The 24306-nt window shown below is 42.1% G+C and overlaps 1 protein-coding gene across 8 annotated transcripts in view; it reads left to right on the top strand.

The window, feature by feature from the left end:
• The window catches only part of TLN2 (talin 2), a 410543-nt gene that overhangs the window by 257862 nt on the left and 128375 nt on the right, over positions 1-24306 (top strand). For all 8 annotated transcript variants that reach the window (XM_074327637.1, XM_019755358.2, XM_019755362.2 and 5 more), the window contains 11 exons: positions 3360-3461; positions 4178-4254; positions 6771-6951; positions 7768-7881; positions 10051-10159; positions 10975-11183; positions 11747-11845; positions 15692-15859; positions 17088-17382; positions 19958-20124; positions 23374-23502. In XM_074327637.1, the coding sequence (XP_074183738.1) occupies positions 3360-3461; positions 4178-4254; positions 6771-6951; positions 7768-7881; positions 10051-10159; positions 10975-11183; positions 11747-11845; positions 15692-15859; positions 17088-17382; positions 19958-20124; positions 23374-23502 (1650 nt within the window). The remainder of the gene's footprint in view (positions 1-3359; positions 3462-4177; positions 4255-6770; positions 6952-7767; positions 7882-10050; positions 10160-10974; positions 11184-11746; positions 11846-15691; positions 15860-17087; positions 17383-19957; positions 20125-23373; positions 23503-24306) is intronic.

Genomic DNA, 24306 nt, shown 5'->3' with positions numbered 1-24306 from the left:
TCTTAATGGAGAAATTGTTTTATTGTTATGTTCTTTTGTTCCTAATAACTTTTTGCTCTGAAATCTTTATCTTATATTAATATAGCTACTCATGCTTTTTGAAGTTAATGTTTACAAGTTATAGCTTTTTTCCATCCTTTTACTTTCAGCCTAGCTATATTGTCATATTTGAAATGAGTTTCATGTAGAGAATGTAGAGTTGGATTGTGTTCTCTTTTAATGTACTCTGTCAATGTCTGTCTTTTGATTGGAGTATTTAGACCATTTATATTTTAACCTAACTATTGACATATAGCTTAAATCTACCTTTTTTTTTTCTGTTTATCCTCTCTTTTTCCTGTTTTTCTTGTCTTCTTGTGGGTTACTTGAACATTTTTAGAGTTCCATTTTTATTTATTTATAATTTTTTTAGCATATCTCTTTATGTAGTATTCTTAGTAATTGTTCTGAATATTACCATCTACATATTAAATTAATTACAGCCTATTGGTGTCATTGTTTTCCCATGTCAAGTAAAGTGTAGAAACCTTACTTCCATTTAGGTCTCTTTAAACTCCCCACTTTTTTAGTATAATTATTTAAATATTTTTTCTATACACATTGAATACCACATGAGATGGTGTTATAAATTTTGCTTCAACCATAAAATATGAGTAAAGAAAACTGATGCAGTAAAGGATATATATATAGTCTATTACATTTATTTCTATTTTTATCCATTCCATTTCCTTTTTGAAGTTCTCAGCCTTCTTCTGTTACCATTGTCTTTATGTTTGGGGATCTTCTTTTTGCCATTCTTTAAAGGCAGGTCTGCTAAAAACAACAAATTCTCTTAGTTTTACCTTTACCTGAGAATGTTCTTATTTCCTTTTTATTCATAAAGGATAATTTTGCCAGGTACAGAATTTAAGAATGACAGTTATTTTCTTTCAGCACTTGAAAAATGTCATCTACTTCTTTATGTCCTCCATGGTTTCAGATTAGAATTTTCTATCATTCAAGTTCATTTACAGATAATATGTTTGTTTAGAGATGATGTCACTTTTCTATGGCTGTCTTAAAGATTTTTGTTTGTCTCTAGTTTTCAAAAGTTCTTTGTGTGGATTTCTTAGGATTTTTTCTATTTAGGGTTTACTAAGCTTCTTGAATTTGTAGGTTTATGGATTTATGTCTTGGACTAATTTGAGGAAGTTTTCAGCCATTATTTCTTCAAATACTTTTTTCTTTTTTGTTTCACACTGTTTTCCCCTCCTGGAATTCTGGTGATATGGATGTTAAATCTTTTATAATTACCCCACAGATTCCTGAAGCTCTGTTTTGTTTTGTCTATTTTCTCTATTATCCTAATTGACTAAATATTATTCATCTGTTTTCAAGTTTACTGGTTCTATTCTCTGTTACTGGTTCTATCATCTCCACACTAGTCTATCCTGTGAGATTTTTATTTTGGTTATTGCATTGTTCAGGTAATTTTCATTTGGTTCTTTTTAATGACTTATGTTTCTTTTTGAAATTTTTTTTATTTGTTTGAGAATTTGTAATTGATTATTGAAACATTATTTATGATGGCTGCTTTAAATCCTTATCAGACAATTCCAGCATCTGATTCATCTCAGTATTGGCATCAATTGATTATTGCTTTTACTCATTTTGTAGTTGTCCTGGTTCTTGATATGGACAGTGATTTTTCCTTTTTTTTTTTCTTTTTTATATCATAGAGATTTTTTGTTTTATTTTAGGAGACTTATTTAAATCTTACTATTTTAGCAGACAGTCACCTTGTTTAGGTTTAGTGTGTAGCGTTCTAGCCTACTTTTGTGGGCATTAGCTGCAATGACAATTCATTTTTCTGATCCCTTGCAATGCTATTCTGGACTACCTCGTTCTTTTGACACTGTTGGGATCCGTGCTCAATGCCCGTTGCTGCTGAATGAATGAGACCTGGAGTTGGGGAGAAAGGGGGAGTCAGTGCTTGAGAGGAGGCTTCTGCATAAGATGTGGACTATCGTCTCTGCCTGCCAGGAATGCGGTTTGTAGGAGTTCCTGGAAGGGGAGCAACAGCCTTATTGTGAAAAACGAAACAAACGAAAATCTCAAAGTACAGTACAATAAACTAACATTTCTGGAGTACTTACCGTCCTATAAGCCAGGCACTCCGCCAAGCATTTTCAGGAAAGCCTTTATCCTGAAGCCTTCTGCTTCCATAGCATGGTGTGGAGAGCTAGCCCCGGTGTTCCTGGGGGCTATGAACATCTGTGGAAGGAGAAGAGTAGAAAAAAGAAAGAAGAGTGGCGTCTGCAACTCATGCATGTGACCCTTTATGACTATGCAGCTGTTATTACCATGAGTTGATAATGGAACTTTATCCTTAATGCATAATTTTAAAATGAAATGATCTGTCTTGTGGGTTACTTTTACTTTTTCTAGTCTAAAACTGTTCGTTCCGCTCCCCTACAGATCCTCACAGAGTAGCTGAGTGTGTTGTGGGGTTGAGCAAATGAGTCAGTGGGTTCATGTTCTTGACGCCAAGGTTCTCGCTGAGAAGCAAGGGCCGTACAAATACAGGTGGGGGAGGTGAGGAGGATCCCCCTGGGCATAAGGAGAGATTTCATTGTGAGCTCCAGACCCCTACCATATACACATGTGTCTCTGCATGTATGTGTATGTGTGTACACGTGCATATATTTCCTTGCTCTGTCTTCTGAAAGGGTCAAGAAGCAATGACGCCCCTGTAATAATTAGTAATAAACACACCTAAATGAGGGAGGAATGCACTTCCCTGGGCCCCCTGCTATTGCTGAGTGGCCTTTTGTGGAGAGGCAGAAGGCACTGGACCTGGGTTTCTTTATGCCTCTGGGTAGAGAGCAGGAAGATACAGGGCTTCACTGGGGCCACTGCAGCAAAAGGATCAGACCACCTGCCTACCTCAGTTGTGGAGCAGGGGCTGGGATGGCCAATGAATGCCAGCCCAGATTGTGGAGCTGGGTTGGGAATCTCTGTTGGGCTTTCCCTCTTGGCCAGAGAGAACAGGCTTTTCAGATACTGCTTGTTGGAGATTGCAATTGTCAGAACTATCTTAACACCCAGCCTCGGGGGTAAATGGGATATAAAACAAAACCCAAGAACTCACCAGATATGGTTCTTCAGGTCCGGAGGTCCCCAGCCAGTCCAACTTATCAGCTTTCAGAGCCCTTTTACCATAGTTGGTTGTATACATTTTAGGATATTCACCTGTATTTAGAGGGGAACAGCAGGAAAAATTTGAGTCTGTGCCATCTTAAACCTGGACCTCCTTACCTTCAAAATTGCTAATATATCTGATTTAGTTATAGTTCTTCTAATGTTATTTTTTCCCCCAGGATTTTGGGGAGTATCAAGAAAGCTACTACTCAGTACAAACCACGGAGGGAGAGCAAATATCCCAGCTGATTGCAGGCTACATTGACATCATCCTCAAAAAGGTATTTCATACTGATGTGAATTGGAAAGCGAGGCTTCTTTACTAAGACTCAGTGTAGGTGATGTAGCTCCCTGGGGGGGGGGGGGGAACCCAATCTTAGGCGTTAAGATTGCTTGAGTGTGGGGTCTTTGACCTCAAGATCCTATGAGAATTTCTGATTTTGCTGCAGTTCATTTGTATCATTGACTGCCTGTTAATTAGTGATAGTGCATCACTTAGCTAATGAATGAATCCAGCTAACCCTTCAGCTTCTTCCACTCTGTGTAGTTAGGTTATACTTCCCAGCCTCTGTAGAAACCCAGATGGAGGGTTTGGAAATGTTCTTCGTGTTTTTCACGTTGTTGTTTTTTTCACCCAAATTTAATAGGGTTATATGCCATAGCGGTAACACGTAGATTTTCTAACTCTCCTAGATACAGCCTGCTCAATAACCAAGTTCTGGAATATTAATATCTGCGTCTTGATTTTCACTATGTAAAATTAGGTCTGAGCAATAATAAATGCAGAATACATAATGTGTCTTTCTATATTAAATAATTTCTTTCTTTCTTATGGTTATTATTGCTTTTGTTCACCCATCATTTACTAAATATCCATTGTAAGGAATTTGGTGTAAACCTCAACATTTTTGCTTATGTGGCCCCTTTTAAAAGGTTCTTGTGTAAAGACCTACTGATTTTCATTTTTGTGTGTGTGTTTGTCTTGTTTTACCTCCAGAAACAAAGTAAAGATAGATTTGGGCTAGAGGGTGATGAGGAGTCAACTATGTTAGAAGAGTCCGTGTCCCCCAAAAAGTAAGTATTGTTGAACACTGGAGAGCTGCCTTCTCATTGCATGGGCAGGTGTCCTCCTGCCAGCTCTGGGGCATGTGCTCTGAAGTCCCTCACGTGGAGGAAATGATAGTCGATGATACAGACCAGCCCTGCTTCTTGAAGTATGGTCCCAAACTGTCAGCATTGGTATTAAGGGTGTCTGGGGGGAGGGTGCTGTAGATTTCAGGGAGACACTGAACAAGATGTGTTTAACTCCATCTTCAGAGTCAGTGAACATTCATGAGTGCTAGTCTGCATTTCTGATTTAAATTTCATAAGCTGCATCATTTTCATCAAAGGGCTGGAGAGTGAGCTTTTGTTTGATTCTGTCCCTTTGGAGGCAGGGAGCTAGCCAGTGGAGGAGTGACTGTTGATGGACCACTGCTACTTGCCACACTTGATACATATTATGACGCAGCAAATGGTTAAGAACATGGGCTTTGGAGCCAGACTTCAAGTTCAAATCTGGGAGCTATATTTTAATGTTGTGGTCTTGTGGACACTATGAATTTTCTCTGCCCCCTTGATCTCATCTATAAAATGGGAGTAATGATAATACCGCCTTATAAGTTTCGTTTTGATGATTGACTTACTAATAAAGCACATAAAACAATGCCTGGCACATAATAAATGTTTTCTGTTGTTATCTTCATTATTTTAAATTTAGAACTGTCTCAATTTAGCCCTATTTATAGATGGGAAAATTGAGATTTATTAAAATTAAGTAACATCTAATAAATGATATTTGAACAAAAACCTGTGCAGCCACCACCTTTATGTTAAATAGAGCATTGTAATAACAACTTTTCTTGCCTTCACTTTGCTGTGTATATCCAACATGCTCTCTCATTTGGTCCCAACAACAATCCCTTATGGGAGAGATACCCAGATACTGTCATCCCCATTCATGGATGAGGAAACCAAATCACAATGGAAGTCAGCTGAGGTGCATTCATGTGGCAGAGCCAGGAGTCAGATTCAGATATTGTGATGTTTCCTATAGCACACTGCCAGAAAGTTCTAGAGTCTTTGAACTTGCTTAATCATATCATTGTTGCTGTAACATTGCCACTCTGCACCCTTGTCTCACAATTTGCTTCATAATCACTTTGAAGGTGTTTTTCCATTTGTCCCATTAGTACACAAGTTGAAACCAAACTTGATGTGACACATTTCAAGTATTGCTACCTCTGGCAAAACACCTTGCCTTATTAGAATTATTAATGACCATTAGATAGAAATCAGCAAGTTGGTGCTTCCTGACAGGGTGAGGCATTCACCTCAAAGGAATGCTGCACTATGCTTCACCTAGGAGGAGCTAAGTCAGTATCTGAGCCCAGGACCACCACTGCCTGGGACCCCTGTAGCCTCCTCCCACTGCCTAGGGCACCAGGGTGGGTTCTGATCAAGGCAGACAGGAAGTGTGGTCCAGGGCAGTCCCCATCACGGGGCCTTCCACTTTGCTTCTATTAGACTTTTGCTGAGATCTTAGATGCAGCTAACCTCCTACAGGAACCACAAGTCGTCCTCCCTAATGTCACCTCCTCCATAGGCCTTGATGTCTCTCCACGGATGTCTGTTGCTTGGTGTCCTGGTATGGCTCACGAGCTTTGCCCTGTGCAACAGAGAGTGATCGATGATGGTTCGAGAATCCTGGGCCAGAGGCCCCTGCCCTTTAATGCAGGCGCTCACCAACCCTGTCCCCCTTCTACATGTGCACACAGGCTTCCCCAGACGCTCCCTGTGGGTTTGACCCCTGGGCTGCTGAGGCAGATGTGATACTTCAAACTTGTTAACTTCGTGTGCTCAAAGTCCTTGACACTCACCGTGCATTCAAAGAAAATATCGAGAAGTAAAAATATTGATAATTATTTTCTTTTTCCTGGATGCCCTATGAGTCTTTCCAGACTTAAGTTGAAATCATCTGGAAGAGGTGCCAAAGTCTGTCCCATCATCAAGGCTGCAAAGGTGTTTAAACATCCTGTATGATCAGTGGCCTTGAACCTGTGGGATGGGATCTGAGCTGTGGGAGATTTTCTTTGAGTTCATACCCGCACTTTTCCTGTCACGCTAAGGATACAGGATGTGTTTCCCCAGTGCCTAGAATAGAACCCAGCATGCAGTAATTTGTTGAATGAATGCATCTCAGGTAGAATTTCCCAAAAATGGATTAATGTATCCAAAACTTTCATTTGCAGGTGGTACATCGTTTTTATGGGAATACCTGTGTGTTTTTTTAAGAACAAGTAATTGCATAACACTGTGAACCTACTGAATACGTTGGGAGTGGTTATTTATATTATTGTGATAAAAGGATTCACCTCAGGGTTCTGAGCATGTTAGTGCTGCCTCTTCATTCCCAATTCTGTCTGTACATTCTTTGCTAAATTGGCCTCCACAGCACAAAGCAGCAAACATGCATGACACCTGTGGTGTCCTGTCATGACACTCCCTGTGAGCGGCCACCTCACAGTGACCAAACCACCTGTCCCCCACAGGTCCACCATCTTGCAGCAGCAGTTCAACCGGACCGGGAAGGTGGAGCACGGCTCAGTGGCACTGCCGGCCGTGATGCGCTCGGGCTCCAGCGGGCCCGAGACCTTCAACGTTGGCAGCATGCCCTCACCACAGCAGCAGGTCATGGTTGGGCAGATGCACCGAGGCCACATGCCCCCGCTGGTGAGGCTTCTGGGGCACTCACCCTACCCTGCACGTCAGTATGCTGCCTCTGGTGCGCAGGGAGGGACCCAGCCGTGGGGATTAGTTGTGTGTCATCCACACAATTGCTAGTTCCCGTCTGGATCATGGCTCTACAGCTGTGCAGTCCTGATGCCTAACTCCCAGCATGCTTTCTGGTAACTGGGTGGCTCTGGTAGCTCCCTGTCTGGGATCACAGTTGTCTTCTGGAAGAGAAACAGTAACCTCTCCATGTGACTGGTGACTCAGAGGTAGAAACTGCTTCTTTGCCTTAGCATCACCAAGCTGCTAATTAGCACAGCTACCCCTCGGAGAGCCTTAGACATAGACCAAGTCTGTGGTGAGCCCCACTTTCCCCTGAGTGGATCACTCATTGCTGCCACTGTGGTGGTCTACCTAACGCAGTGCCTCTCTTAGATATTGGGTGAGAACTGTTTGAAAGTTGAAGAGCCTGAAAGCTCAGAAGTAATTTGATTCTGAAGAAGCATGTGTAGGTTGCAATCCTTACTTATTTACCAAGAAGAGTTCTGGTGTAACACACACGTTTCCCATGCCTGAGATCTTTTGTCCCGGTACTCAAGGATTGGGTCCCCTTAGCTCCCCTGCAAAGACTCTTTCTGAAACTTCTTGTCAGTTAATTCAGTTATCCAATGGGAGGTGGTTTGCACAGCTGTTGAGATGTCTATGTACCCTCGGCCACTTTGTCTAGAGCCAGAGTTCAGTGTCACCTTGTTTTGTGTAGAGGGCTGTGTCAGTGCCGGGACCATGTTTTGCCACCTTGTGTCCATCTGTCTGCAGACCTCGGCCCAGCAGGCCCTCATGGGGACCATCAACACGAGCATGCATGCTGTCCAGCAGGCCCAGGACGACCTCAGCGAGCTTGACTCATTGCCACCTCTTGGCCAGGATATGGTAAATATCATTCATGATTTTCATTCTATGTCTCTGCCCTGGCAGAAAGCAGGATGATGGACTCTCTGAAAACGGTCAGGTGAATCTCTGTCTCCAGTGAGGTTAAGTGGAAACCCATGTCTTTTTCAAGATAAGTCTCTGTCTGTAGGTTGTACCCCCAGGAGGAGAGAATCAGGGGGTGCTACTGGCTGTTGGCAGTACCTGGCAAGGACTGAGACCTTGGAGTCTGGGGTCACATCATGTGGGCTCCCATCCCAGCTCCACTGCTCAGGGCTGTGTGAATCTGAGCAGCTTTCTCCAAGCCTCCATGTTGTCGTCCATGACCATGACTAGTGTGGTTGTGAAGACACAATAACCTAATCATATACAGAGTTCTTAGCACAGTCCCTCACCAGTAACACATGGTGAGAGCGCCGTGAGTATTAGCTGTTTTTGTTGTTACCAGTGGTTCTCAAACTGTAGCGTGCACCTGAATCACCTGGAGGGCTTGTCAAAACACATTGCTGAGCCTCTCCCCCATTTTTTTCTCACTCAGTAGGTCTGGGTGGGGCCTGAGCATTTGCATTTCCAGTGAGTTCTCTGGTGATGCTGCTGCTGCTTTTGGGGGCACCATGCTTTGAGAAACACTGGGTTACTACTCTTGAGCTTTTGGGAGGGCAGGGTAAGGAGCTGCCTTCCTGTAGCTGTCGCTGCATGAAATCATCTATAATAGCTCCTTGCTATGCCGGTCGTGGGCCATGGGCCGTCACCATTGGCAACGCCTGGGATCTTGTGAGAGGTGTAGAACCTTAGGCCTTACCCCAGACTTCTGAATCAGAACCTGCATGTTAGCGAAGCTCCCGGCTGTTCTGTGTGCACATTCAAGTTTGTCTCATACTGTTCTTCTCAGCCCTACTTTATACATTAGAGTCACCTGAGGAGCTTTAAGGGCAAAGCCGAAGGACTTAAGGTTCAAACCAAACAAATCTGTGTCGCTGGGGGTGGGGACCGGGTATCAGTGCTTTTTCACCCTCTCCAATGATTCTAAGGGGCAGCCAGGGGTGAAAACCTCTGTGTTAGAACCAACGGAGCCCTCATAGGGTCCAGAAACAAGATACACTTTGTAGCCTCATCTTGTCCAGCCAGGAGGAACTGCCTCCGCGTTCGCCCTGAACACTGTGCACTTGTATACACAGAGGATGCTGCTGTCCTCAGTGCTGCTTTTCCCAAGGACCCAAAATCATTAAACATTTTGCTTTGGGGAACTTCAGAGTGAAAATACTTATGGCAGACACCCAAATCCAGCACAGTTGTAAGATAGAGTTTTGAAATATTTGGATTTAACATTCCTGCTTCACCAACTTTGAAAGAATTAGTATTCAAAAAACATTATTAGTGCTAGATGCATCTGGAACCTAGATTAATATTGTTGGGATGTTTTAGGAAGCAGATCAGCCCTTTATATTACCATAGGGTTGTCATGTCAGTGTAAGTGATCATTTATTGGCTAAGTCCAGAAATGCCAGAAAATAAAGAATTTGGTATTTATAGGTTCCAATGACCATAAAGTAGAAGAGCTGGAGAGATTGTTAAAGACCATTGAGTTCCTACAGTAGAAGCAATCAATGTAAGGCACAGATCCTGGATGTAATTTGCCCAAATGGTTCAGCTGGATCCAGAACAGGGGTCTTGACCTTCCCCTCCCACCCCCGAATTTCTTCCAGGAAAGGAGCCACATCTACACAATATTTATGTTGTCAACAAAAGACCATCCTCATGCTGACAGAGAACACTCATGAACTGAAACACTCTAATTCTAAACCCGTTCTCTAAAAAACAAAACGAAAATTGTCCTGGTTGGTGCTAATGTGCAATATATGATCATGAGACATCAATTATTCTCATTTTTTATTATATTGACCTAAAGTCACATAGACTTTTTCTCTCTATGGTCTTACAAGTTAAAAAAGCAGTGTAACCAGTGTAAGAAACATTGAGAATTTATATACCATTCAGCGTGATCAAGAGGCCCGTTAAGGACATCGTGTAAGATGACTTACGGACCTCATTGGTGCTGGCCCAGTAAGAAGAGTGTAGCCAAAATGCCGGTCTCATTTTATGGCATGACTTCTCTGCTTTCCTGGGTAATTCTGTGCAATGATTGTGTCATGCAGTTGTCTGGTTTTGCAGGCGTCTAGGGTATGGGTTCAGAATAAAGTCGATGAATCCAAACACGAAATCCACTCTCAAGTCGATGCCATCACAGCTGGAACAGCTTCAGTTGTTAACCTCACTGCCGGTAAGACCCTGAGGGGTTTGTGGTGTGTTGTGGTTTTGGTTTTGTGTGATTTTTTTTCTTTTTCTTTTTTTTTTTTTTTTTAAGTACTTTGATTGAAACAGATTTTCACATTATGAGATGACAGTCTATTTTTAGGTACCCCAAGTGCTTCAGGCATTTTTCTCCCACTGACCCAGGAGAAATGTGGGGAACATCTCATTCCTTTGTGTCTATATCATGCATCATCATTAAAAAGCACTTATGTAGCTTTTTAAAGCCCTTCTCATTGTTCATCAATATGTTGGACATACTTCAAAGTACATTGAGGCTAGTTTCTCCCTTCTGGGAGCTTACGGTCTGAAAATGGTTTTGAGTGACTCAATCCGTCATGTGTGCCTCTTTCTGTCTCGTCCAGCAGTAGTCTCTTCTGGCACAGCATGACTCCCCGCCTTGCTCTGTCAAGTGAGAGCCAGGAAATATCTTGGCTTCAACGTGCAGCATTACAGTGTTTCAGGAGCCGAGCCGACCTCCCTAAGCTGCTGACAGCAGCCCAATCAAAAGGGCCGTGATATGCTGGGACTTCCTTTGGAATGTTAAAGGTGCTTATGCTCAGTATTTCAATGGAAGAGGCCTCAGGGTCAAAGGACCCTGTGAAGAGCAGCACCTTGGGGACAGGGAGCTGTCCATCTCACTATGCACATGCAGTGCTTTGTGTCCCATTGCTGCAGAGTGGTGGGTGACCACTGCTGCAGTGTGGCCACTTACCTCCTGCCCACCTGGGCTCTCCTCACCCATCAGCACCCTCCTTTGATGGAGATGGTCCTTCTCTACCCCAGGTGACCCTGCAGACACTGACTACACAGCTGTGGGATGTGCAATCACCACCATTTCTTCCAACCTGACGGAGATGTCCAAGGGCGTGAAGCTGTTGGCGGCCCTCATGGACGATGAGGTGGGCAGTGGGGAGGACTTGCTCAGAGCCGCAAGGACCCTCGCTGGGGCAGTGTCGGACTTGCTGAAAGCTGTGCAGCCTACTTCTGGAGAGGTGAGCTCTTAGGGCAAGTAGTCACTCAGGTTCTGATGAGATGGGTGCAGACTTGGAGTACCATGGGGCTCTTACTGCCTGAGCTGTTCCTTCCATCTTGATGGGGCATGTTACCACGCTGTAGAGTTTAGAGAATCTATGGTTCAACCTTCGACACTGATGAAACCATTAGTAGGAAGCCTCCCTTCCTTTCCCTCCCCCATACTTGATATAGGTGCAATCTCAGAAACTAACACACTTGTCAAATACACATTTAAAGGGGATGAAAGTTTTGCCCCTTATTTTTCTTAAAACACATATCGCCTTCCTGCCAGCTGAATGAGACTCATTAGTTGAACATTTCAAATCCAGCCACCTATTGCTGGTGTGTGAGAAATCAGGCATTTCCTTGCACAAATGTCACCAGTACGTTTATGTCTCCTGTCTGGCAGATACTTGGAGACTCTCATTTAGGTGCAGAAGGAGCCAGTCCCATAGGATTTCTCTCTATATACTGCTGTGTCCGTTGGCACTGTGGAGGAAGTGTTCTTTCTTTCCAATCAATGTGTGTTCTTTGCGCATAGCCTCGACAGACAGTTTTGACTGCTGCTGGAAGTATTGGACAAGCCAGTGGAGATCTTCTGAGACAGATTGGAGAAAATGAGACTGATGAGCGATTCCAAGTAAGATATTTGCCGTCCATAATCTTGGGAAAGAGCCTAAATGATGGTCTAGACCCAAACAGGGAGAATGGAATGTACAACCAAATCTTCCTGAAGCCGTCAAGAATAAGACTGAGGTGGATTATCTTGGGGATGAGGTCTTTGTGTGTTACTTAAAAATATATCTTTTTTTTAATTGGAAAGCTCATTTCACTTACAACCATGATTATAAAGCACTAATTTAGCTGTTCTCTTTGGTCAACATACTGGACATTCTTTAAACACAAAAGTGGAGGGGTAATATCATAAACTCCCTTGTATCTAACCACCCAAACTCGATAGTTATCAACTCATGGCCAGTCTTGTTTTACCGACTTGGGGGCATTTTTTAATCGCATCATTCTAGAATGCACATATCAGAGTGACAACGTGTGCACACCTGTGTATTGCACAGACTTGCCTTTACATTCAGAGCTGGGTCTGTTGTCTGCATCATCCACAGCCACAGGTGTGGTGAAGAAGTCTTTTTTTTGTCACCCTTGTTTTTCAATACCAAGGACATGTGCTGTTTGTCTTCTGGTGAACAGCTGTAGCCACTACTCACAGCTGGCTTGAGGCACTGCCAGCTCAGACAGAAATCTCAACTTGTCTGCCTCTGCTGCCAGCCACCACAAATGAGGTGCCAGGCCTGCTGCTGGGAGCTTCAAGCTAAGATGGGCTTCTCTCCTCCCACACTTGCGGTCAGATGCCCTTCACTCCTCTTTCTCCTCCTCTTAAATCCTAATTTTGCAAGTAATGTATCAGTACATTCTCATTAAATTGGTACAGTTCGAGCCCAGGTTCTCTGGAAGACGCCCTTTTCCAAATCCTATGTCAAGTTCACTGTTGGGGAATTCTGCAGAATTCAGAATAAAAAGACCATTCAGTTTTATGCTGGCATTTAAGTGTCTTGCTTCATGGGTCACAGTTTTGCATGCCATTTCATCTAAACTACGAAACTTCATCAACGCAAGATGTATCCGTTACACTAATACATGATCATACATGATCTGTGAAACATGCACCTTCATCCATGGATGCATTTGCTTCTCCTCTGCTTTCCACATACGTGTGGTGCTGGGGCTGTCAGACTCATTCATGTCCTGCGGTGCGGGAAGACACCCAATGCTTGGACATTCATGTCATGGTGGAGGGTGACACCATAATACAGTGTTCCCAGAAGCCACTTCTGTGCTGAGATGGCCACTTAGAACTATAAAGAGATTGAACTGCAGACCACATAAATATATCCCACTACGTCAAAGCTAATTGTGTCCCCATCCTGACTTCCCTTAGCCAGGTCCCCACGCTGCCCTAGTGTTGGTCTTTGCTTTTTGTGTTAGAGCAGGTAATTCTTTGTAGACAGTACCTACTGTGTTTCCCCGAAAATAAGACCAGGTCTTATATTAATTTTTGCTCCAAAAGACACAGAGCATATTTTCAGGGGATGTCTTATTTTTTCATGTACACAGTCTACATTTATTCAAATACAGTCATGTCATCTTCTTCTGGAACATCGTCATAACGTACTAAATGCATCCGTCTGGCTGACCATCTTAACTGGGGCTTATTTTTGGGGTAGGTCTTATTTTCGGGGAAACACGGTACTTAGGAACCAGGTAAATACGAGATTCAGCTGTTGATTTACGAGGCTTAATCATCTTGAAGTGGTCAATTTACTTTCCTCAAAAAAGATGATTGGTTTCCCCAAATTAGGGAAGGTTGAAGGGAAAGTCACAGTTCTTCCTTAAGACATCTCATCCTGGTATTTTTGAAGACTTTGCCTTTTTTTTTTTCCTATGACAGACTGTTTTGATCACATAAATGCAAAGTTTGCTTCCTAAAGTTTGTTTCTATTGGGACATGGAAGGGCAGCAGGTTCAGGTTCAGGGAACTGTCCCGCGGAGGCTTTCTTACCAGGGAAACGCCTGACTCAAATGTTTTCCATCTCTGTAAGTTCTCTCGGTAAACACTAGGACAGTAAGGTGATCCCGCAACGTCTCCAGTTAGGAGTAGCCCTTGGCTTACTGACAGTGGATTTCTTACTCTCTATTTTTCAGATTCTTGAGATCCTATCTCAGAGCTTTTCTTGGGTCCTCAATGTACTGCGTGTTCCCAGACTTAACAAAGATTTATTTTACACAGGCTACATAATAGTGGTCTTGTTGAAAAGTTTGACAAAGGCCCTGTCAGCAACTGTACTGTAGTATCACGTTCTTTTTCTAACTGTATTTTGTTTTGCACAAAATTAATAGGAAGAACAGGATTTCTATAAATGAGTCTAGCAAAGCCCTTCAGAACAATCATGAATTTATATGACCAGATCTTGGTCCTTACGTGAAAAGATGGATTCATATCAAGTAAAGGAAGACTGTGACCCATTTTGGAAAACAATTTGTGACATTCAAGTTGTTTTCATTTAATTTTGAGAGACAGGTGTCCAAGAACTGTAACCTTGTAGGCCGTGTTGTGAGCAATTCCTTAAAAGTTGTGCAGCATCCCAAAGACATCTTCAACTTTTGGTACCAGATGCTTTGGTTTTTCCCTGGACATTCAGTAAACATGAGAGACCTAAAACAACAAACTGGACTGAACTGTTCCTTTAAGACTGGTTTTGTCTACTTTAAAATCCACTTGCTTCGCTGGTTCTGATTTGCCTGGATAGCATACAGTCTTTGCTCTGTGTAAAATTGTACAATCTGAGCAGTCTTTCCAATTTATCTTCTTATAAGATATCTTATTGTAAAGACTCTGTGGGTGCCCTTTGCATTCAGCATCAAAAGTGCTTTTCATTATTATCTGATGAATTACTAATAAAGACTTCTGACCACATTTCCTCTGGGAGAAAGCCTTCACATGTTTGTTCAAAATAAAAATGGCTCATGTGTTTGGGATATGTTTGGGAAGGCAATTCCAAACCAAATAAACTACATTCAATATTAAAAGCAACGAAGTAAATTAAATGTAACAGTGGTGATTCTTCAGGTCACACAGTTGGGTGACAAAGCTGGTGGGCTAAATCAAAGGCTTCCCATCCTGCAGGCAGAATGCCTTTTTGTTGAGTTAAAGCATAAACTGATCTTTGAAGGCTCCAAGCTCCTTGCATCTTCAGTGAGGTCACAGCTTGTAGCTAGTTTATTTATGTAGGCTCCCTTCCCACTTCTCATAATAATCTAATCTCTATGCAGGAGGCTACAGAACACTGAGAATAACTTAACGTTCAGAGTATTCCTTAACTCTTTAGCTGTAGGTGTTGTCTGTGCATGTCCAACGTTGCCCTCTGGAGGCAAAGAGGTGGCTGAATTTGTGGTGATCACTTGGATCCTTGTGTGAAGGAGAAATCCAAGAGATACATTTTCAAGTCACAGTAGGGCCTGATGACTTGGAGGCCATGAATTATAGCCTTCCTATAGTGCATAGTCTTTGCCGCGTCTGGATACATTTTCAGCTTTTCCCTGACGCACCACACCGACCACATTCAAGAGACGTGGTCAAAACTCTCAGTATCGGATAAATGCACGAATGTTCCTCAGTGGTTAAAATAAAAACTGTTTCCTCAATCTAACCTATTCTAGATTTAAACCTATGCTACTTCATGAATGTATGGGAGGACATGTTATTAGGATGTGTCTTCTTCCTTAATTAGCTCCAAAGTTGACATTTCAGGAAACTCAGGGGAAAAATATGATTCTGCAGTACTGAAGGGAGAAAGGTTAAATGGAATTCTAGTGAAGTGGTTAAGTGGATACCACATTTCATTTTCAGGCTGTGAAGGGTAATTAGAAATAAAACGAATGACTAGGGGTTTTTTAAATTTCTTTTTTGTAGGACGTTTTAATGAGTTTGGCCAAAGCTGTTGCCAATGCCGCTGCCATGTTGGTCCTGAAAGCAAAGAATGTTGCCCAGGTAGCTGAAGACACAGTCCTACAGAACAGGGTGATTGCAGCTGCCACCCAGTGCGCCCTCTCCACCTCCCAGCTTGTGGCATGTGCCAAGGTAAGCCATCTGGACCCCCTGGCCCTTTCTGCAACATGTCCCATGCTCTTATCTGCCTGTGGTCATTGATTGGGGGGAAGCAGGGGCAGAATTTGTTAAAATTGTCTGAGGCTAAGAGCTGGCTTCATTCAGGTGCCTTTTTAGGTGACACGACAGATTTTAGAATAAACTGCCCAATTCTACTTTTATCATTTGTGCTTTGCTGAGGTCCTCGGGCAGTGGTACTTCTGTGTCTAGTTGCCATTTCTATGTGCAAATTGCCGTGTCTCCCCTTTGGACTTGTCAGTGTGTCTTATTTACACATGCCTGGAAAGGTTTCTTGCATTGTGCTGTCAACATTATAAATGGGTTCAGAAATAACCCACAGAATTTATGACGGTCCTTCCTCCACTGCACAGTGTTAGAGTGAGGGTAATGAGGGTTGTTGCCAGCTGGGATGTACACTGTGTGTCATACTTCACCTCCTTAAGCACCATAACCCCTAGTTTACTGAAGAGCAAACAGGCCTCTAGATATTAGTGAATAGCGTAAGACCACAGAAATAGTAAGTGGGAGAACTACGTTTTTTAACTCAGGCCTGTCTGACTTCAAATACCCTTTCCACTCCAACCACATGAGTCTTCACTGAGATGATGCATCAGAAGATCAGAGGTGTCCTTTTCTCAGCTGGATGATGTAACATACTGTAGAGATCCATGAGCTAGCTCAGCCTGGTGTTTTCTATACTAGGGGAGGTTTTACAGCATCAGTCAAAGGAGTCCTGGATTGTCTCCCTCCTGCTTTCCCTGTTCCACCCTCCTTGTATCCACAGATAAATGACAGAATCCCCCTGTTCCTTAAAGTACCATGAAACAGAATTCCAGGTGTCTCTGGGAAAAAAAATAAAATTATTTTAGATAGTCTCGTTATCCTAGCTCAGAAGACTTGATTCAGAGGTTCCAGTATAACTGGTCAATACTGGAAATCTCTCTCTATAGAAGTAATCAGTAGTATAATTTGTTATGTATCACTAAGGAAGACAAAAATTAGCAGGCATCTGAAATCACAAAGATAAAGTGAAGTACGGAAGTGTGAGAAACCCCAGTGATGGTTTAGTTTAATTCCAGATCCTCTAAGTAAAGAGCTGAGACCTAGCGCAGAAAGGGACTTACTTCGTGGAAATACTAGTGCACACTGGGAGCCAGGCGTTGACTCGTGGTGCCCCAGACCCGCTCTTGTCTCGCTTCAGGTGGTGAGCCCCACCATTAGCTCCCCCGTGTGCCAGGAGCAGCTGATTGAAGCGGGGAAGCTGGTAGACCGCTCAGTGGAGAACTGCGTCCGTGCCTGCCAGGCAGCCACTGATGACAGCGAGCTCCTGAAGCAGGTCAGCGCAGCGGCCAGCGTGGTCAGCCAGGCCCTGCACGACCTCCTGCAGCACGTGCGACAATTTGCCAGCCGAGGCGAGCCCATTGGCCGCTACGACCAGGCCACCGACACCATCATGTGTGTCACCGAGAGCATCTTCAGCTCCATGGGCGATGCTGGTGAGGGGTTGGGCTGGGGGTGAGGGGGTGGATGGTCAGTTTGGGGTTTCCTGAGGGTGAGGGTAAGAAAGGTGATGGCTGCCTTGGCAAGGGCAAGTTCTCATCTCCCTCAGTCAGATGCTTCCTCTCTGAGTCTGGGAAAAATAAGGAAGACTCTGCATGGGCCCATTCACAGCAACACTTAGAGAATTAAAGTTGACTAATTGTTTTTTGTTTTTTTAAAAAAAATAATTCAGATTCACAGTAAATCTCTTTTGTGCTAAGAATGTCTATGTCGGATATGGTATAGTAAGTCAGTACAGCCACAGGAGGAAGCAGAAATGAGGCTTGGAAGGAAGTGTGTCATACTCGCAGGTCTCAGAGATGGAATCACCACATGCTACACGCGGTCAGAGGGGAAGTGTCAGATTTGGGTCCAATGGCAGAAGACAGGATTGAGGGGAGAGTTTAGGCTGTAGCCTTTATTTGAGTTTTCCATGGGAAAGGCAGGGCAGGCCAGGGTGAACAGTGTAGGATTGGTTGGTTTGAGTAATTTCAACAGGCTCTACACTGTAGGGGCTGTCCCTAGTTACCTAGTACCTGGCCCTGGGATGACTAAGGCACAGGAATATTGCCTCCTGGCTATTTAGAGGAGGTATGGCTCAGGACCGGTTAGTTTCCATATCAAAGGCATGCTCCTGGCTGGACCCTTTGCTGTCCTTAAGAATTGGCTAGCCCAGAGGGTCAGTCTCTCTCCAACCAGCAAGGTTTTCATTAAATGTCAAGCATCGTCATATACAGAAAAATTTAAAATATATACAATGCAACTTTCAGTCTATTAGTTAAAAAGTATGTCTACCTAGACCCAGCTCATCACTATCCTATCTAAATCTCCAGAATTCACCACTTACCAATTTCTGTTTTATCTGTCCAGAAATTGTTGATTTTCCTACAGTCATAAATGTGTATGTGTATAACACCTTTTTCTGACATATAAATGGAACTATGTCCTACATATTCTTTTGCAACCATTTTCACTTAATATATATTAGAAACTTTTTTCATGTCAACCTGTACAATAATCTTTTTAATGGCAGCATAGTATAGTATTCAATTGAATAGATACATCAAAATTTACTCAACCAGTTATCTTTTAATGGGCATTCAGATGGTTTCCAGGTTTTTCGGGGTTTTTTTTTGTTTTTTTTTGCTTTTACAAAAAGAATGCTTCAGTAAACAAAAGAAAATAAAAATATTTTCATATTTTGGTTTAGTTTTGGGGGTTTATGTAGGGTAAATTCCTACCAGTGTAATTGTTGGGCCAGTAACTACATACATTATTTTAAATGTGTCGGTGAAATTTATCTCCAGAAAGATCCCACAATTTGCACCCCTACCAGTAGTTTGTTAGAGGTCTGTTTTCCTACTTGCTCATCAGTGCAGAGCAATACTTTATAAGAAGTATTTTTTTTTAAGAAAATTGCCTTGTGCTTTTCTGTATCCTTCTTAAATGATTTAAGAAAATAGCAATGCTCCACACATTTGGATTTTTCTGTTATTCTTTTGTTTTTTAATAAACCTTTTATTTTGGAATACTTTAGATTTATAGAGAAGTTGCACAGGTAATACAGAGTTCTCATCTCCCCTTCCCAGTTTCCCAGATTTTTAACATCTTTCTAACCCATTTGTCAGAACTGGGAGATTAGCACTGGTACGTACAGACATTATTTGGATTTCACCAGTTTTTTTTACTGATGTCCTTTCAGCTGTCCCAGGATCCAATCCAGGATACCTTGAATTTAGTACATTTTGATTTCTCTGAAAGCGTTTTCTTTGTTTACCTTTAATGTTAGAGTGCGCCAGCATTCTTCTCAAACGACTGTTGGGAGAGGGAGAAATCCCTTACGTTTCAGTAGGTTTCTTTTTAATGTTGGCTCTTATACCCTTATCACCCCCAAAAGGAAGTTGAAATAGATTTCAATAAAATCACAGGCATAATATAATCAAACAATTACTAATAACAAGATCAAAACCAGTATTGGGGAGAATAGGGTGAGAAAATGGCTAGCGAAAACTTAGCATTTGCACATGAAACTGGGGTCTGTGCTCCTATTAGCGAGAGCCAAATGACACAACCATAGGAGATTATGTGACACTACTTATCTGGTGTTAAATAGCATTCAAATTAATTCAAAATAAAGAACATATTTTAGGGGCTTTTGCGTAAGCAGTTCCTGATGTTAGATAATTAATATTTTCTATGTAAGTATTTACTACAGGTAAAATTTACTATAGGTAAATGCACATAATTTTGTTCTTTGCCTTCTTTTTATTAAGAGCTCCTCTTTGGTCACTTGTGTCCTTTTTATTTCTCATAGTTAAAGACTGAACTTGGATGTGTTTGGGGCATAGACTTCTGGCAGCCTCAGGGAATATTTTCAGTTCTGAATCTAATTGGGCTGCATTGCTTAGGAATAGAGCATGGGGGCTTCCTTGTCTCCTGCCAGGGTGTAGAGACAAGGCTGCTGACCCCTGAGCTTTAACCCACCCTTTAGAAAGCAGCTGAACAGACCACACCCTCCATCCCCCCCTCTAGGTGAAATGGTGCGCCAGGCCCGGGTGCTGGCCCAGGCCACCTCAGACCTTGTTAACGCCATGAGGTCCGATGCAGAAGCTGAAATCGACATGGAGAATTCAAAGAAGCTCCTGGCAGCGGCAAAACTCTTGGCAGACTCCACCGCTCGCATGGTAGAAGCTGCAAAGGTATTATTACATTGGATTTGTTCAACTGAAAAGTGAGTGTTATTAATTACAAGGTGAGGATTTAGAAGGTACCATCAGGGTAGAGAATGGTCACCCAAGTGTACACTTTTTCTTTGTTTAAAAGCTAGCTGGCTTTGTCATGTTTAACCTTATTCAGGTGGGAAGGAGAAGGTCACAGAACATAGGAATGAAGCTCTTTACAGGGGTGGTGCTGACTCAGCCACAGACAACAAAGTCCCTGCTTAGTGAGCGCTCTTTTTCCATTGGGCCGTCACCATCCGCTTTATTGAAAATGGGGATTCACTTAAAATTGAGATTTTTTTCAACAGTAAACTCACTTACACCTGTTTTCTTCCTGCAGCCTTAGTGTTACTTAGGTCTCTATTTGACTTTTCAACTAAACTGTTACTAAGGTTTTGCATAGTAGACTGCTTTCTACCTCACTGTTCTTCAAATCCCAATAGCAATTTAATACATTATAGAAGCGGTTGAGTAAAGAGTTTAGAGTCTGCTTTGTGCTTTTTGACAGCTGTGCTGTGTATATCATGATGCTTCTAAAAGCCAGTGATTCTTAACCCAGGGCTCTGTTTCAGAGCCCCCTGTGACACATACTGAAGTGCATATGCCTCAATTCCACCCCAAAGATCCTGATTCACAAGGTCACTGGTGGGATTGTGTGTGTGTGTGTGTGTGTGTGTAAGTTCCGCAGGAGATTCTGATGCCTACCTCTGGGTGAGAACTGCTTAAAATGGGTAATGGATAAAGCTTTATTTTTTTGCGTTGTTTTTATTATGCAACTAGCACGTTTCTAATGGAATTAGTAGAAAATGCAGATAAGTATAAATAAGGAAACAAAAATCACCATCAGCTTCATACCCAAAAGATAACATGTTTAATGTATTTCTATGCATTTAAGATCCGTTAAACATCCACACATCTTATCCTATCTCCCTGGCCTTTAATAGAAATAATGTGTCTCAACCAAGTATATGAATTACTTCCTTTAAAATGTATTGTGCCATGCAGTGAACCATGGAGACCTTCCCTGTCGACTTACCGTTGTATTACCTGAGGGACTGAGAGTTCTTTGAGATTCATCATGGGTAGGGCTGAAGAGAGACTCAAGGACGAGCAGGGTCTGAACTTCCTTTGTCCCCTGATACCTGTTTCAGCTAAGAAACTCTGCTCTTAACCATCCCTTTTAGCAAAACATACACATTAGGGTTATTGTTTCATTTTGTATAGTAGTTAATTTTATTTATGGTGTTTATTAGTTTTGTTTCTGTTTCCTCCCTTGTAAGGCTAAACAAAGCTATTTCAAGCAAACCCTTATGTTCACAAAAATTACTAGACTCGCAAAAGTTCTTTTCCCAAAGAACTTTTGTGAAAAATTGAATCAATCCCTCATTTTACAAATGAGAAAATTAAAATTCAAAACGAATAAGCCTACTATCACATAACCAGGACCAAGGTAGGACTGATGTGCACATTTGTTTCCAGATATGCAGAGTTCCCCAGACCAATTCACTGAATGTACGAGTTACCAGAAACTTATTTTTAAAATATTTGTTATTTCTGATTATTTCTATTAGATGAGACAACATTAACTGTTTTTGTAAATTATTTTAACTTTTGGTTAAAAGTAACTTTGTCTTCATGGCAGTATTTTAATTTGCTGAATTTTATTGAAAGCTAAAGAATGTAAAATGCTTAGACTTCCAAAGAATATAGTATTTAATGTGCAGAAAAAGAATGTTTCATAATCAAATGAAGATTTCAGGCCAAGATTAGTACCCTGTATCTAATACACAATCATCAGAACAAAGACATTGTTCAGGAAGGACCCGAACACCCACATCGGTGTAAAGGGAGGAAATAGTGGTTTCCTGCTGCTCAAAATATAAAAGCTGGTGTGCTGCTTGGGACATGGGTAAAGGAGTGGCTTAAAAATAAATACCTGATGACCAGAAAAACTAACATGATTTTCATAAGCTTGCGAAAGAATCCAAAGCTAGCCCAAACCATCTGCCGTCTGAGCAAATATTGTCCTAAAATATTCGTGGAATGTAGCTTGTTCATCTATACCATGTTTCCCTGAAAATAAGACCTAGCCGGACAATCAGCTCTAATGTGTCTTTTGGAGCAAAAATTAATATAAGACCCAGTATTGTATTATGTTATACTATATTACATTATGTTATATAGACCTGGTCTTATAGTAAAATAAGACTGGGTCTTATATTAATTTTCGCTCCAAAAGACACACTAGAGCTGATTGTCCGGCTAGGTCTTATTTTCAGGGAAACATGGTATATATCAAGCACTAGTCACAAAACATCCAGGACCTGTGAGAAAAATCTGGATTGCCACTTTTATTGCAGATAGGAGTGGAAGGTGGGATGTGCTTGAAGTCTCTGTTGAATTGCTGTGCATTAAAATCACATCGTCTCCCTATACTGCCTTTATTTAGCCTTTCCCTGCTTCAAAGTCCCACCTATCTAATTCAAATCCACTTGGATTCCTAAGACACTTGAACCTACAGCAACACAGTAAAAGTGGCCATGGGCTGTGCATGGCACCTTACTCTCTCCCTGCCAAGATAGGGGCATCAAATTTCTTTAATTCAGTAACAATTAGTTCAGGACTGTTGGGTACCCATTCTACTTTGCTGCACTTTCCAATTCAGGCTCTCTAGGAATGCAATTTCTAGACATGGTCTCTGGTGAACAATATTTCCTTACAGTATTTGGGGTGGCGCTCCGGACCCCCCCTGCTTCCTCCACCCCTGTTTGACACTGTAATCTTAGCCCATTTACATTTACCAGTGCTACAGGACAGGAGAATCTTTCAGCAGTGACATGTCTTTCAGTAGTCAGTCATGCCAATTAAAATAAAATTCTCTCTGAGAGACACGGGCAGGGGGGCATTTATCTTGACATCTTTTAAATCATGGATTTCTGAGCACAAGTTAATTTATATGGACAACCAAGGCTATGATCTCATGTGTTTCATTATTACCATTGGATTTCTACTGTTTTGCGGTGCACTTGTGGGACATCCCTTGGTAGATACTTTGTTGTCGTTGTTGAGAGGAGACATCTTTATCATAAAAATACTGCTTGAAGCATTTGGCTGTCTCTTCCAGATACTTTGTATTGCTACGAAAAAGTAAAATTCGAGGTGTGAATTCAGTGTTTGTGGCATGCGGCCCCCCAGGAACGCTTAAAATCTTTATTTTCATCTTCTCAGGGAGCTGCAGCCAACCCTGAAAATGAGGACCAGCAGCAAAGACTGAGAGAAGCTGCAGAAGGTCTCCGGGTGGCAACCAATGCTGCTGCCCAGAATGCCATCAAGAAAAAAATTGTCAACCGATTGGAGGTCAGTAAAGAAGCTGATTTTGTGAACATTATTTTAGATTGCAAAGAGTCATTGGAAAGAATAATTGGATTAATAAGGCAAAGCCCATGTAACGGAAGCTAAATCAAGATTAACAACAGAGTTGAATGGTTTAGGTATTTTCTAAGAACAATTGGAAATGTTGGTTTATGTTCATTGTTATATTTAGGTTCCATGGTGTAGGCACATGGACACAATTTGAAAAATTTGCTTTAGTTGATGGTTTCAGAAAGCCAAAATCTTTTCTGAGTTTCACATTCTTAAATAAAATTCAAATTTGTTTGAGAAAGATCCAGGACTTTTTTTTTTTTCCCCGGACATTAAGGGGTGTCTACATTCCGGAAGGACCTTTAGCTAAAAATGTATATATTTTGTTGGAGGCAAGGATTCTTTCAGGGCTCCCAACAGAAAAAACAGAGTTTGGGAGCCTGGAGATGGGGATCAGGCTTGGATAGAGAGGTATGGAATGAAGTGATAAGAAATATGTCTGTCATTTTTCAGAACATTTATGCTGAAAAAAGAAAATATTAGTCATAGGCACAAACTGTAAAAAAATAAATCTCACGAACGTACACAGGAGACTCTTACACTACAATTTGGGATGTTGGAGGCCGAGAACCTGCCTTGGTAGTGTGTAATCCCTCCAGTGTAGTCTGCTGACTTCTGGGGAAAAACCAGCCTCCTTGTTCCTGGAAGGACACAAGCATGAGAGCTGTCACACGATGTGCTCCGGCGGGAGCGTCCGGCCTGCCTGAACCAAGGCTTCCTGGGTTGTGAGAGGACAGT

This window comes from Rhinolophus sinicus, linkage group LG03 (genome assembly GCF_036562045.2).
Source record: "Rhinolophus sinicus isolate RSC01 linkage group LG03, ASM3656204v1, whole genome shotgun sequence".
NCBI lineage: Eukaryota > Metazoa > Chordata > Mammalia > Chiroptera > Rhinolophidae > Rhinolophus > Rhinolophus sinicus.
This window is presented reverse-complemented; position numbering and strand designations above follow the sequence as displayed.